The 13,927-nt window shown below is 42.2% G+C and overlaps 1 protein-coding gene across 3 annotated transcripts in view; it reads left to right on the top strand.

The window, feature by feature from the left end:
- The window catches only part of LOC121536792 (serine/threonine-protein kinase tousled-like 1-B), a 44,980-nt gene that overhangs the window by 29,152 nt on the left and 1,901 nt on the right, over positions 1–13,927 (top strand). For all 3 annotated transcript variants that reach the window (XM_041844346.2, XM_041844344.2, XM_041844345.2), the window contains exons 2-19: positions 4,668–4,798; positions 4,998–5,069; positions 6,666–6,704; positions 6,960–7,035; positions 7,148–7,191; positions 7,472–7,567; positions 7,744–7,830; positions 7,932–8,024; positions 8,291–8,401; positions 8,541–8,677; positions 8,906–9,094; positions 9,220–9,286; positions 9,662–9,759; positions 10,105–10,186; positions 10,280–10,371; positions 10,685–10,774; positions 10,870–11,039; positions 11,146–11,281. In XM_041844346.2, coding sequence (XP_041700280.2) covers positions 4,673–4,798; positions 4,998–5,069; positions 6,666–6,704; positions 6,960–7,035; positions 7,148–7,191; positions 7,472–7,567; positions 7,744–7,830; positions 7,932–8,024; positions 8,291–8,401; positions 8,541–8,677; positions 8,906–9,094; positions 9,220–9,286; positions 9,662–9,759; positions 10,105–10,186; positions 10,280–10,371; positions 10,685–10,774; positions 10,870–11,039; positions 11,146–11,281 — 1,805 coding nt within the window. In that variant the 5' untranslated portion in view covers positions 4,668–4,672. The remainder of the gene's footprint in view (positions 1–4,667; positions 4,799–4,997; positions 5,070–6,665; positions 6,705–6,959; positions 7,036–7,147; positions 7,192–7,471; positions 7,568–7,743; positions 7,831–7,931; positions 8,025–8,290; positions 8,402–8,540; positions 8,678–8,905; positions 9,095–9,219; positions 9,287–9,661; positions 9,760–10,104; positions 10,187–10,279; positions 10,372–10,684; positions 10,775–10,869; positions 11,040–11,145; positions 11,282–13,927) is intronic.

The raw sequence follows: 13,927 nt of genomic DNA, 5'->3' as shown, positions 1-13,927 counted from the left end.
GTATAGACCTCGCTTTGTGCACAGGGGCACTGTCATGCTGAAACAGGAAAAGGCCTTCCCTAAACTGTTTCTTATTTATTTATTTATTTTATTTTGGGGGGTAGATCAGCTTAATATTGCAGATTGTAACTTCCATCAATGTAATTGTCTGCATCACTTCCAATCCCCCATGTTTTTTATACATACATACATACATACATACATACATGCATGCATGCATGCATACATACATACATACATACATATCCTTTAAAAAAAAAATTATATATATATATATATATTCCCCTTTATTACTGTCCAACCCCGCCACCCTTTCCCCACTTGGAGTAAACTAGTGAACAACAATGCCTAGGCCTCTACTTCTAGCCCATAACCACTATCTACATTTTATGGACAGTCAATTTTACAATAATTACATTTGGTTTGTTCTATCTCCTGAACTTCTTCTACTCTCAACCTCTCCGATCATTTTCATGATGTCCATCCAGTTTGCTTCTATATGCCATATCTTTCTGACCATGCTCCTTCACAAAAGCTCCCAACCTACAACCCATACACTTATTATGGACACAGCGTGCCTACATTATTAGTTATCTTGTTATTGTTTGTTGTTAGTTGTTATTAGTCCCATCATTCAACACCTCCCATCTATCTTTTAACACCATCCATATAGGATTTCTATTTGCCATATATTTTTCAACTGTACTGTGATGTCTTACAAAAGTTCTGAACCTTTCTATTATTGTTTCTACAGATTGTGAATTGAAAATAAACATTTTTGCTAATAGTATTATAATGTTATTGATCGATTGACTATGACTTTTCAGATCACCCAGTAGTGCTATCTGCAGGGTTAGCTCCAGGTAAATATTGCAATCCTTTAGCCATTCCTGGACCTGTGTCCAAAAACAAGCTACAAATGGACAGTACCAAAACAAATGATCTAATGATTCTGTCTCTTCACAGCAAAATCTGCAGAGCTGGGAAGATTGTATCCCCCATATAAATAACATTCTATTGGTAGCAAGAATTTTATATAATTATTTTAAATAGAAAGATTCTAAGTTTTGAATCCGGTGTCGTTTTGCGTATCAGTTCATAAACACTATGCCATGGGAAAAATCTCTATTTTGCAATCTATATTGGACGGCTGTCAATCCTTTGGTCCTTAAATGAAACTGATATACTTTTTTATTTATCACAGTTTTCCTTAACCAATCATGTTCTTTAATGCAAGGCCGAAAGACAAGTTCCTTACTTTCTCCCCCTTCCACTTTCCTCTTCCATTTTTGCGGTAAGGCTGCAATTATTTGGTTGTAATTTTGGGTAGAGCAGACATTTCCAGATGTTTTTGTTAGCTGCATGTGCGACAACACCAGTCCTACCGATGATGTCATTTACAAAGATTATACCTTTTTTTTTAACATTTTGTCCAAAAAAGGTTTTTTGTCAATTAGTATATTTGAGTTTAACCACTATTTGTTCTGTCATTTCTGGAGGATTAAATTGAAAATGCAACCAACTGTTGCCACAAAGTTAGAAGCACAGAATCGTCTAGAATGTCATTGTATGCTGTAGCGTTATGATTTCCCTTCAATGGAACTAAGGGGCCTAGCCCGAACCATGATTAACAGCCCCAGACCATTATTCCTGTTCCACCAAACTTTACAGTTGGCACTATGCATTGGGTCAGGTAGAGTTTTCCTGGCATCCGCCAAACCCAAATTTGTCCATTGGATTGCCAGATGATGAAGCGAGATTCATCACTACAGAGAACGCGTTGCCACTGCTCCAGAGTCCAATGGCGGCGAGCTTTACACGCTTGGCATTGCGCATTGTGATCTTAGGCTTGTGTGCGGCTGCTCGGCCATCGAAACCCATTTTATGAAGCTCCCGCCAAACAGTTATTGTGCTCAGTGAGTGTTCCAACAGTGGACAGACGATTTTTACGCGCTTCAGCACTCCTCAGTCCCATTCTGTGCTCTTGTGTGGCCTACCACTTCGTGGCTGAGCTCCTAGACGTTTCCACTTCACAATAACAGCACTTACATTTGACCGGGGCAGCTCTAGCAGGGCAGAAATGTGATGAACTGACTTGTTGGCAAGGTGGCATCCTATGAGTCACTGACCATTTTTAAGTAAGGCCATTCTACTACCAATGTTTTGAGATTGCATGGCTGTGTGCTCGATTTTTATACACCAGTCAGCAACGGGTGTGGCTGAAATAGCCAAATCCACTAATTTGAAGCTTTACACATACTTTTGTATATTTAGTGTAGCTTGTGGACAAAATATTGCAAATAGCCAAGAGACACAAGGACCGTCTCACTTCAGTAAAATTAATCTTTCACAAAGCTCTTCACGTGCGCAAAGCCCCCAGCCAGGCAGGGTTGCAGCGCGCGGTGGGATATGCTATAGGATTTGTAGTTCTTTGACTTTGTGCGATTTATTATCTTTTACTGCTATGAAACAAAACAGCAGAAATACTTTGAAAACAGCTACTGCAGCATTTATTTTCCAATAAATGTGATCATACTTTACTATTTTTATACACAAATGTAAGTGAAATGCTCACGCTGTGGAGCCCTGACCACCCGCCAACGTGGCTGGTGAAATGGACATCTTACCCGCCAATGCCAAAATCTACCGGCATTTGTCAGGTGGAGGGTGTTCATTTTAGGCCCTGAAAGTTATGATCCCTTATTGATGTCACTTGGTAAATCCACTTCAATCAGTGTAGATGAAGGGGAGGAGACCGGTCAAAGAAGGATTTTAAAACCTTGAGACATGGATTGTCTCAAAATACAAAAGATTTAAGAGTAGGTGCCAGGTGCACTGTTTTTGTGTGTTAACTGCAATGCAACTCAATATTAGGAAGGTATTCCTAATATTTTGTATACTCTGTGTATACTTCCATTCATTTTTTAAAAACTGGTACCGGGCTACCTTCAGACGAGCGGTGTAAGGCTTGTGGGCGTCCTAGAGCAAAACAACGACATGTTCGTGAGAGGCTCATCTTTCCATTGAGTGGTCGTATTAGTTAGTAGGCCAAACTGTTCGGACCCTACAGACGTTTTAGATTTGTAGATGTATCTCGTGGTCTGACAAACACCGCTGTAGCTCAGCCAACTTCCACCGCAGATGCTGAAGGCTGCCCTTTGGCGGATGCGATGGATTAATATGCAGCCCATGCAACAACAAAAAAACTAGCAGATGCAGTGGGAGAGGGAGGAGAGGCATGAAGCAGCTAACAGCTAAGCTAGCAACCAAAAACGTTTTACAGCCTTTCTCTCCTGTTCTGGTTTTCATATTAACGTTCTTTAGTTGTCCAGAAGCCAAAGGCACAATCCTAGTCATATTAACAACCCATCCAAGATGTTGCATATTTACATTTTCTCTAAGTTTCGAATGGAGATGTTCATCTCTGTCACATGAAACGGCTCGCATCAGATGCGTCTTTTTAGAACAGTGTTTTCCCGCAAATGTTTGAAAATGATGTTTTCCATTCTCTGCTTCATTAGTGTTCAATAATATGAGCGAATAGGCTTGCTATTGTCGCATGTTTTTTAATCTCTTAATGAAAAATGTCCGTTCCTTCCATGCATAGTATTTTCTGTTGGTCATGTCATTTGACTGTTTGGAAATAATTTAACCGTTTGTTAACCGGTTAATGGGGGTTGGTTAGTCGGCAACGAAATGGACCGAAATTTCATTCCTTGAAGGAAGTTGGAGGTAGTTTTGCGAGCCAATGCTAACTAGCGTTGGCGCAATGACTGGAAGTCCTATGGTACTGTATCTACTAGCATGCTAGCAGTTACCATAGACTTCATCATTTCGCTAACGCAAGTTAGCAATTGCACTTTCGCTAGTTAGCACTTCCTTCAAACAGCATGCAGAGACCTAAACATGGTATCCACGAGTTCATTAGACTCTGGGGAAGTAGATAAAGGGCTTCATTGCCAAAATCCCGAAGTATCCCTTTAAGACTTTGTGACATCCTGAAACTGAATTGCCTTGTTGAATTAGCTGTATACCTGATCTCAGTTTTTATCGTCAGAGCTTCAGATCAAATCAATGAAATGCAACAGTTTTCAGATAGTGGGGGACTTCAATGTGTTTTCTGTAGTTTGTCTCATTTTTGTCTTGAAGAAATGATAAAAAGAGCCAGACATTCTGGTTTTCCTTGTATAGGCCTAAAATAAGAGGAAGGATGCTGAGTAGGCTATACATTAAGATACAGAGTTCTGTAATATGCATCCTAAAAATGATGTTCCATTGCCTGTCCCAGTGACCCCCCCCTACAAGACTGTAGAATACGCAAACAAAACTCAAAACACTTCAATTTGGACTGTATTGCTTCGTTAACATCTCACCTTCATAACAAACACTGGGGGACAGCTGTGAGTGGGGGAAAAACTAGCTCTTTGAGTCTTTTCAAAAAGTCATGACATATGATTGACTGAAAAGCCTACTCTGTAATGGTCACCATTCATAAAATGGCCTACTTAAACGTTTCAAATAAAGCCTGAACTCAAACATAGAGGTGATGATCATGACGCAGTCAGATCTACTCTGCAGCGTTGGATGACAGAGAGAGGAATGTGAGTGTCTGAGGAGTAGGCAATAAGGGGTTTATCTTCTGTGACTGTGTTTTTCCTCTCTTCCAGGCACCATGGAGGAGCTGCACAGCCTGGACCCCCGGAGACAGGAGCTGCTGGAGGCTCGCTTCATGGGCGCGGTCACTGGCACTGGGGGCAGCACCGGGGGCAGCACTGGCAGCACCAGCGGGGGAACCAAAGTGAGAGAGCTTCCCTCAACCCCCTGATCCCCATACACTCACGTCACATATTACTACAGTAACACTTGGCTGCATGTTTTCAGTTAGCCTAATTGTCTGTTAGGCTTCTTTTGTGTAACAAAAAAAGTTAAAGTCAAGTAAATAATTGTCATGGTTTCTTTTCAAAGAATGTTCTGACAAACTTCTGTTTTGATTTCAGGGCCTGACAAACAATGAATGTTCAAATCAAAGTTTTGGAAGCCTGGGATCCTCCAGTGACAAAGAGTCAGAGGTTTGTTTATTAACAGATTGTTCCTACAGTTTTTTTGAAAAATTATAATGGAATCAATGTACACGTTTGTTTAAACAGGCTCTTGTCAGACAGTATAAGTGGTTTCCAAGGCTTTTCTGTATTTGTTTTTTTTTGTCTTTTGACATTCCATCCTTTGTTTGGATTAGACCTATGTTTTGATTGGATGTTAGATGTGGGCTGGTTGGTGTGAGCAGGGAGATCACACAGAGAGCGAGAGGAGCTGGAACCTCTTATTATCCTCTTTGTCTCTGGTGAAAATGTTAGACGCAACCTAAGATGGAGCGAGCTCTAGAGAGAATAAAAATGTGCGGAATCTTGTTGTAATTAAACTGCATTCTTGTGACGCATCATGCCACGAGCTCTCACCTCTCTGTACAAACACGGTCTGTGCCAGGGCAGCCTGATCACAAGCATCATGCTGCGTCTGCGCCTCCCTCCACGCTGTTTTCCTGTGTTTGGCAGCACAGCTCTACGCTAATGAAGGCAAAACACAAATGGCTTCCAACTTGGAGGGGCTGCAGTGTCGCAGCCTGTTTGTGTGGGGTGGTGGACTCCAACATTGCCAGGAATAAAGAAGCCTGAACCGCTGCAGTGGAGTGTGCGAATATACTAGCAACCTGACTGTGCGGGTGACGGTCTGCTCCCCTCCCTTCTGTTCAGTTCATCGACTGGTTTAATAAGTCACTGATGAAGGCCTGTGTGTGAGCATGATCGAGGGGAGAGCGGAGGAGGCAGAATAAATCCTCTCTGTCGTCCTCTTCCGCTGAGCTGCTGAATCTGCACAGATGTCAACCCCACAGATGCCCCCATAAGTCACACTCCCTAATGATGCACTGTTGACACACTCAATCAGACCAGCACCTGTCAGCAGATTCTCTGCACAAGGCTCTGTTCTGGTTCTGGGGCCTGTAAACCTTGTTTTGTAAAAATATGGCGAGGATTCCTCTGCCTGGTTGAAATGGGCTACTCTTTTTAGATTTAGTTTGGGTTTTCTCAGTTTAAGCATTTTCATGCTTGCTTGTAGGGCAGAAAGAATCCTCATATCCTCCAGCATACGTTATCTTAGTGGTCGTTAATTAATTAAACTGGTTAAGATTATTCCTTGCTTTGTTTGGAGATATCTTGTTTTTTTTCATAAATTTAGCTCCTAAAGGCTGCGTTTACACAGGCAGCCCATTTCTAAACTTTTTTTCACTAATTGGTCTTTTGACCAATCACATCAGCTCTGAAAAAGATCTGTGATTGGTCAAAATATCCGAATTGGGCTGTGTGTGTATACTCGGCCATTGAGATTTGAATCAGTCAGTTAGAAAAGGCTAGTTAATCTATGTGACACAGTTTAGTTACCTGCTGTAGTCGCTTTTCCTCTATTTCTCACAGCCTGTGGCCCAAAACTGCCGACGGGCAGCAATAGATAAGCATCCTCTCTCAACTGTTGAAATTCTTGCATTACCATCTTATTAAGCTTTCAATAAAATTAATCTGTCAAAACAGGCTAATTATAAACAAGATTAGTCATGTATTTCATTACATTGAACTCATTCTCTGTACTCCTCCTACCTCTTTTATTTGCAGAGCTCAGATGTGAAAAGGGGGAGCTCTCCTGCATACTCGGTAGGTACTCCATTGTATTTGGAATACTAGGCTATGTTCCCCTTCATTTGTCAGCTGCTGGGCGGTAGGCAGCAGTGGTTGGTCAGTAGACTAGGCATTTGTGTTGCTGCTACTACAGTATATTCACTATGCTTTTGTTTTTCAAAACAGTCATTAAATCCTCATCTTGACATTTTCAAGGAATCAAAGTAACTGTACTTGTACAACCTACCAGATGATGGTGGTTATTGGTTAAACTCAGTTTCTCTTTGACAGACTCCTGAAAAGAAACACACTGAATCATCCAGAGGAAGAAAAAGGAAACCTGATACCCAGTCAGAGAGCAGCCAAGGTAACTTCCCTCAAGCTGTTTCTGTTATGCTCCGGATACATATAGTCATTGCTGTATGATGACCATGATTTATAAATGAGAGTCGATGCTAATTGTATTTTCTCTCTCACAGGGAAGTCTATCGTGCGAGGACCCAAAATTAGTGATTATTTTGATGTAAGTTACTATTTTTGGGGGTTATAAGGAACATGATTTGGGGAGCATGCTAAATGTGTTAAATTAAAATGATACTCTTAAAGTCCCTGTGTGCTGGAGCACCACTTTTTGTGTTAATCTCAGAGGTGTTCTGTTTTGGAGAATATCAATGAAGCTCCATTTCACTCAGAGGCAATCTCTTGAAATATACAGAACCAAACATAAAGGAGGCTTTCTGTGCCTCTGTTGTTGCCAAGTGGCAGGCAATGATGGCACTCACACTGGTGGGCTCTTTCTCCAGTTCCAAGGAGGGAATGGGTCCAGTCCTGTTAGAGGTCTCCCCCCAGTGATCCGCTCACCCCAGAACTCACATTCCCGCTCCGCACAGGGTTCAAGTGTAAGTTACCCCATATCAACTTCACTTAATGTATCGCTTGTTGCCATTTGAAACAGAAGAATTAAGTATCCTTGTCCGAGCCAGAACGGCCTATTTTAAACAGTCAATGTTTATAAGTAATATTGATGGTACCATTTAGATAGATATGCTAACAATTGTTGTCCCTTGTGTTTCAGATTAGGCAAAACAGCTCATCGCCTACGAGTCTGTCTTTTGGGGACCATGTGATGCATCCTATGCAGTTAGCTGTCAAATGTGTGCAGGTGAGGATTGACAATCACTATTATGCGTGTTCAGTACTTTTTGAATAACAGATTGTGTTAAAGCATGTGTTAAGAATTTGTTATATTTGTTTTCATTGCAGACTGACCTGACGGGGCTCAAGTTGGCTGCCCTCGAAAGTAACAAGAACCTGGACCTTGAGAAAAAAAAAGGAAGAATAGATGATTTGCTTAGAGTAAGAAAAGCTGGCTAATGAGCACAAACGAAACCTCAGCAGAAAGTTCTTCAGTCCCTCATTGAGTTTAAGTGTCAGTGATATATTACTCTGGCACAACTGAACACACAGATCAATTAAAACACAGCTCAGCGTGCTGCCAGTGGACTCAAAGTATGTATGTTATCCATGCTAGACTGACAGTCTTATTTCTGCGATAAGAGTGCTTAGAGGTCCTGGGTGTTAGAATTGTAATGATTAACCTAATGTGCGTTTCTTCTCCATAGGCAAACTGTGACCTCAGGAGACAGATAGATGAACAACAGAAATTACTTGAAAAGTACAAAGAACGCTTAAATAAATGCATCACCATGAGCAAGAAGTTGCTCATAGAAAAGGTACTTCCATTTCAAACTGGAATGTCTAAAGCCGGCATGTCTGGCTTTTGACATTGTGGCAAGTCTTTGCATTTCAGTATGAGTAATCTGGTATTGCGTATCAGTCCGTGATGTCTGACATTGTGTACTCGTTGCTTAGAGCACCCAGGAGAAGCAGGCGTGCCGGGAGAAGAGTATGCAGGACAGACTACGATTAGGCCACTTCACCACTGTGCGACATGGAGCCTCCTTCACAGAGCAGTGGACAGATGGCTTTGCCTTCCAAAACCTAGTCAAGTGAGTAACTTAGTCTCCGGGGTCAAAGATGTCTCAAGTCCACTTTAACTTTCTCAACTGTGTAATGGTTGTCAAGCTACATGTATTTCTCTTTCAACCAGGTATCAGAGACATTTGTAGAATTAGTACTGAAATTTATAATTTTCTTTTTATTCTAAAGCCTTATCCAGGGTAAAACGCAAGCGTAGCAGAAATTGTATTGATTGCATATAACATCTTTATCTGCAGACAGCAAGAGTGGATAAACCAACAGAGGGAGGAAATCGAGAAGCAGAGAAAACTCCTAGCAAAGAGGAAACCCCCATCCTCCAGCAACTCCCAAGCACCAACAACAAACTCTGAGCCAAAGCAACGCAAATCCAAGGCAGTGAATGGAGCGGAGAACGATCCCTTTCTCAAGCCCAGCCTACCTCAGCTGTGAGTGCCCTTGTCCTCCCTAACTGTGGCAAAGCCTAAGCACACAAGACGCTAGATATCTATGAACATCTATGCCTGATCCTGTTGCTTTCATTTGTCATTGATTTTGTTGGTTAATTCCAAAGGTTGACTCTAGCAGAGTACCATGAGCAGGAGGAGATATACAAACTGCGACTCGGGCATCTCAAAAAGGTCAGTGTTGAGATGCCCAACCAGGCAGGTCCAGGCAACACGAGCTGACCTTTCTTTGTTTCATATGTCACATTGTTCATCAAGACAATTAAATCGGGATAAGACATCCTGACTCTGTTCCCTGATATAGAACCACTAATAGTGTGACTGCCTAGAGATTATGTGGACATTTTTTCCAAAGCTATAGTTCATTGAATTATTAGTTGTTTTTCTAGGGAATAAGCATCAGACGGATTTCCCTAGACAGACTTGCTACCAAGTCAACCATTAATATTTAAGATGAGACTTGTCAGCCTAGGAGTAGAAGTGGGTTTTGATGAGCACCCCTTTCCTTGTAGTCAGTCCTCTGATGTTTGTGTGTGTGAATCATCATAGGAAGAAGCTGAAATCCAGGCGGAGCTGGAGCGTCTGGAGAGAGTGCGGAACCTTCACATTCGGGAACTTAAGAGAATAAATAACGAGGACAGTTCACAGTGAGTCTGATCACTGGAATGAATCTCTGTGACGTCAGGGCATACGCACAGGGGCTCCTGCTGACAGTCATAGATTGTTCAGTAAACCACTGGAGGCAGTAATGGCCATGTCATGGTCCTTTTCACAGTATGTTAGAAATCATTCTGAATGTCCGTGTTCCATTCTGCCACTCGAGATAAAATTAGCCCGTTTTTTTTTATCACCGACTAGCATTTCAATAACAACGTCCAACTTCATGTCTTTATAGGGATTAGTAGTGTTTGAGTTGGTGGAAGTCCTACCATTGAGTTAGTTCGCAATGAACTAACTAGATTCGGACTTTTCTTTTTTCTCCCCCGCTAAAGATTCAAAGACCATCCGACTTTGAACGAGAGGTATCTACTCTTGCATCTTCTGGGAAGAGGAGGCTTTAGTGAAGTGTACAAGGTGAGTCGATCTGTGTTTTCATGTGTCATCAGTTGCATCTACAAGTCTTTGTTTGAATGGACCAGTCAGAACTTTTCTGTTGGTTTGTTATAGGCGTTTGACTTGATTGAGCAACGGTATGCTGCTGTGAAAATTCACCAGCTCAACAAGAACTGGAGGGAGGAGAAAAAAGAGAATTATCACAAGTATGTTCAACATTAAATAATTGCCACTTTCGCCATGTTCTGTTCATCAACACTGTGAAAAGTAAGTTTTAAAAAAGCATCGCTCTGATTTAGATCATTTTAGAAATGCAGAGTCAGTTTTATGAAGTACCATAACAATGGCACAGAGTTGTATTTACTTGTAATGCACTGACTTTAAGCTACTGTTATTCTAGTCCATAAGCTTAATGTCTGGGTTATCCAATCAATCAGTCATACCTCCACCTCTCTGCGCTCCTACTGTCTTGAGTCATTCCTTTGGTTGCCCATGGTAACACTGCTCACCTTGTTGCAGACACGCCTGTCGAGAGTACAGAATACACAAGCAGCTGGACCACCCCAGAATCGTCAAGCTGTATGACTACTTTTCACTGGATACAGACACGTAAGTGACCCTTCCTCATTATATTGACTACATATTCTCATGACATCCTCTCATCACTGCCTTTTACACATTGTTCCTTTATGTTGCCCTCACAGGTTTTGCACTGTTTTGGAGTACTGTGAAGGCAATGACCTGGACTTCTACTTGAAACAGCACAAGCTAATGTCGGAAAAGGAGGCCCGCTCCATCGTCATGCAGATTGTGAATGCTCTCCGTTACCTGAACGAAATCAAGCCCCCCATTATCCACTATGACCTCAAGCCAGGTGAGCGCGCGCACACTGCAGGGAAATGTTGTTTACCTTTCCATCTGTAAAGAGGTCCCAAGGTTTTCTGATGCTATGTGCTCATTTGTTCTGTTCCAATTTCAAGGTAACATCCTGCTTGTGGATGGCACAGCTTGTGGGGAAATCAAAATCACAGACTTCGGTTTGTCCAAAATCATGGATGACGAAAGCTACGGTGCAGATGGCATGGACCTGACATCACAAGGAGCAGGGACCTACTGGTAATAAACTGCCACCATATATGCGTAAATATGCAGTGTGCCTTCAGAAAGTATTCATACCCATTGACTTATTCCACATTTTGTTTTGTTACAGCCTGAATCAAAAATTGATTAAATTGATTGTTTCTCACCCATCTGCACGTAATATCCCATCTGTAAATGTATCGAACATTTAAATACAGTGGGGGAAAAAAGTATTTAGTCAGCCACCAATTGTGCAAGTTCTCCCACTTAAAAAGATGAGAGAGGCCTCTAATTTTCATCATAGGTACACGTCAACTATGACAGACAAAATGAGAAAAAACATTCCAGAAAATCACATTGTAGGATTTTTAATGAATTTATTTGCAAATTATGGTGGAAAATAAGTATTTGGTCACCTACAAACAAGCAAGATTTCTGGCTCTCACAGACCTGTAACTTATTATTTAAGAGGCTCCTCTGTCCTCCACTCGTTACCTGTATTAATGGCACCTGTTTGAACTTGTTATCAGTATAAAAGACACCTGTCCACAACCTCAAACAGTCACACTCCAAACTCCACTATGGCCAAGACCAAAGAGCTGTCAAAGGACACCAGAAACAAAATTGTAGACCTGAACCAGGCTGGGAAGACTGAATCTGCAATAGGTAAGCAGCTTGGTTTGAAGAAATCAACTGTGGGAGCAATTATTAGGAAATGGAAGACATACAAGACCACTGATAATCTCCCCTCGATCTGGGGCTCCACGCAAGATCTCACCCCGTGGGGTCAAAATGATCACAAGAACGGTGAGCAAAAATCCCAGAACCACACGGGGGGGACCTAGTGAATGACCTGCAGAGAGCTGGGACCAAAGTAACAAAGCCTAACATCAGTAACACACTACGCCGCCAGGGACTCAAATCCTGCAGTGCCAGACGTGTCCCCCTGCTTAAGCCAGTACATGTCCAGGCCCGTCTGAAGTTTGCTAGAGTGCATTTGGATGATCCAGAAGAGGATTGGGAGAATGTCATATGGTCAGATGAAACCAAAATAGAACTTTTTGGTAAAAACTCAAATCGTCGTGTTTGGAGGACAAAGAATGCTGAGTTGCATCCAAAGAACACCATACCTACTGTGAAGCATGGGGGTGGAAACATCATGCTTTGGGGCTGTTTTTCTGCAAAGGGACCAGGACGACTGATCCGTGTAAAGGAAAGAATGAATGGGGCCATGTATCGTGAGATTTTGAGTGAAAACCTCCTTCCATCAGCAAGGGCATTGAAGATGAAACGTGGCTGGGTCTTTCAGCATGACAATGATCCCAAACACACCGCCCGGGCAACGAAGGAGTGGCTTCGTAAGCAGCATTTCAAGGTCCTGGAGTGGCCTAGCCAGTCTCCAGATCTCAACCCCATAGACAATCTTTGGAGGGAGTTGAAAGTCCGTGTTGCCCAGCGACAGCCCCAAAACATCACTGCTCTAGAGGAGATCTGCATGGAGGAATGGGCCAAAATACCAGCAACAGTGTGTGAAAACCTTGTGAAGACTTACAGAAAACGTTTAACCTGTGTCATTGTCAACAAAGGGTATATAACAAAGTATTGAGAAACTTTTGTTATTGACCGAATACTTATTTTCCACCATAATTTGCAAATAAATTCATTAAAAATCCTACAATGTGATTTTCTGGATTTTTTTTCCTAATTTTGTCTGTCATAGTTGACGTGTACCTATGATGAAAATGACAGGCCTCATCTTTTTAAGTGGGAGAACTTGCACAATTGGTGGCTGACTAAATACTTTTTTCCCCCACTGTATCTAATTTACACCCATTTGCTTTGATGTTCCAAATTGAGCTCGGGTGTATCCAATTTCCTTTGATCATCCTTGACATGTCACTACAACTTGATTGGAGTCCACCGGTGGCCAAATCAATTGTTTGGACATGATTTAGAAAGAAACACACCTGTCTATATAAGGTCCCACAGTTGACAGTGCATGTCAGAGCAGAAACGATACCATGAAGCCCAAGGAACTGTCAGTAGTTCTCTGAGATATCTGGGGAAGGGTATAAAACAATTTCTAGAGTGTTGAAAGTTTTCTTTCACCACAGTGGTCACCATCATTGGGAAAAATACAATAAATATGGAACTACCCAGACTCTGCCTAGAGCTGGCCAGCCAACCAAACTGAGCAACCGGGCGAGGAGGACCTTGGTCACGGAGGTGACCAAAAACCCAATGACCACTCTGACAGAACTACAGAGTTCCTTGGCTGAGATGGGATAACCTGCCTGAAGGACAAGTCTCTACAGCACTTCACCAATCTGGGCTTTATGGGAGAGTGGCCAGATGTGAGAAAAAGGCACATGACAGCAAGCCTGGAGTTTGCAAAAAGGCACGTGAATGACTCCGAGCATAAGGTAAAAGATTATGTGGTCTGATGAGACAAATAACTCTTTGGCCTGAATTCAAAGCGCTGTGTCTAGAGAGAACCAGGCACAGCTCATCACCCGTCTAACACCAGCCCTACCGTGACGCATTGTGGCGGCAGCATGGGGATGCTTTTCAGAAGCAGAGACTGGTAGGGATAGAGGGAATGGAGCCAATTACAGAAAAGTCCTTTAAGAACCTGCTTCAGAGTGCAAACAACCTTAGATTGGGGGGCGAAGATTTGCGTTA

Source organism: Coregonus clupeaformis, chromosome 23 (assembly GCF_020615455.1).
Source record: "Coregonus clupeaformis isolate EN_2021a chromosome 23, ASM2061545v1, whole genome shotgun sequence".
Lineage (NCBI taxonomy): Eukaryota > Metazoa > Chordata > Actinopteri > Salmoniformes > Salmonidae > Coregonus > Coregonus clupeaformis.
Note: the sequence above shows the minus strand (reverse complement) of the source record. Positions and strands in the feature narration are given on the sequence as shown.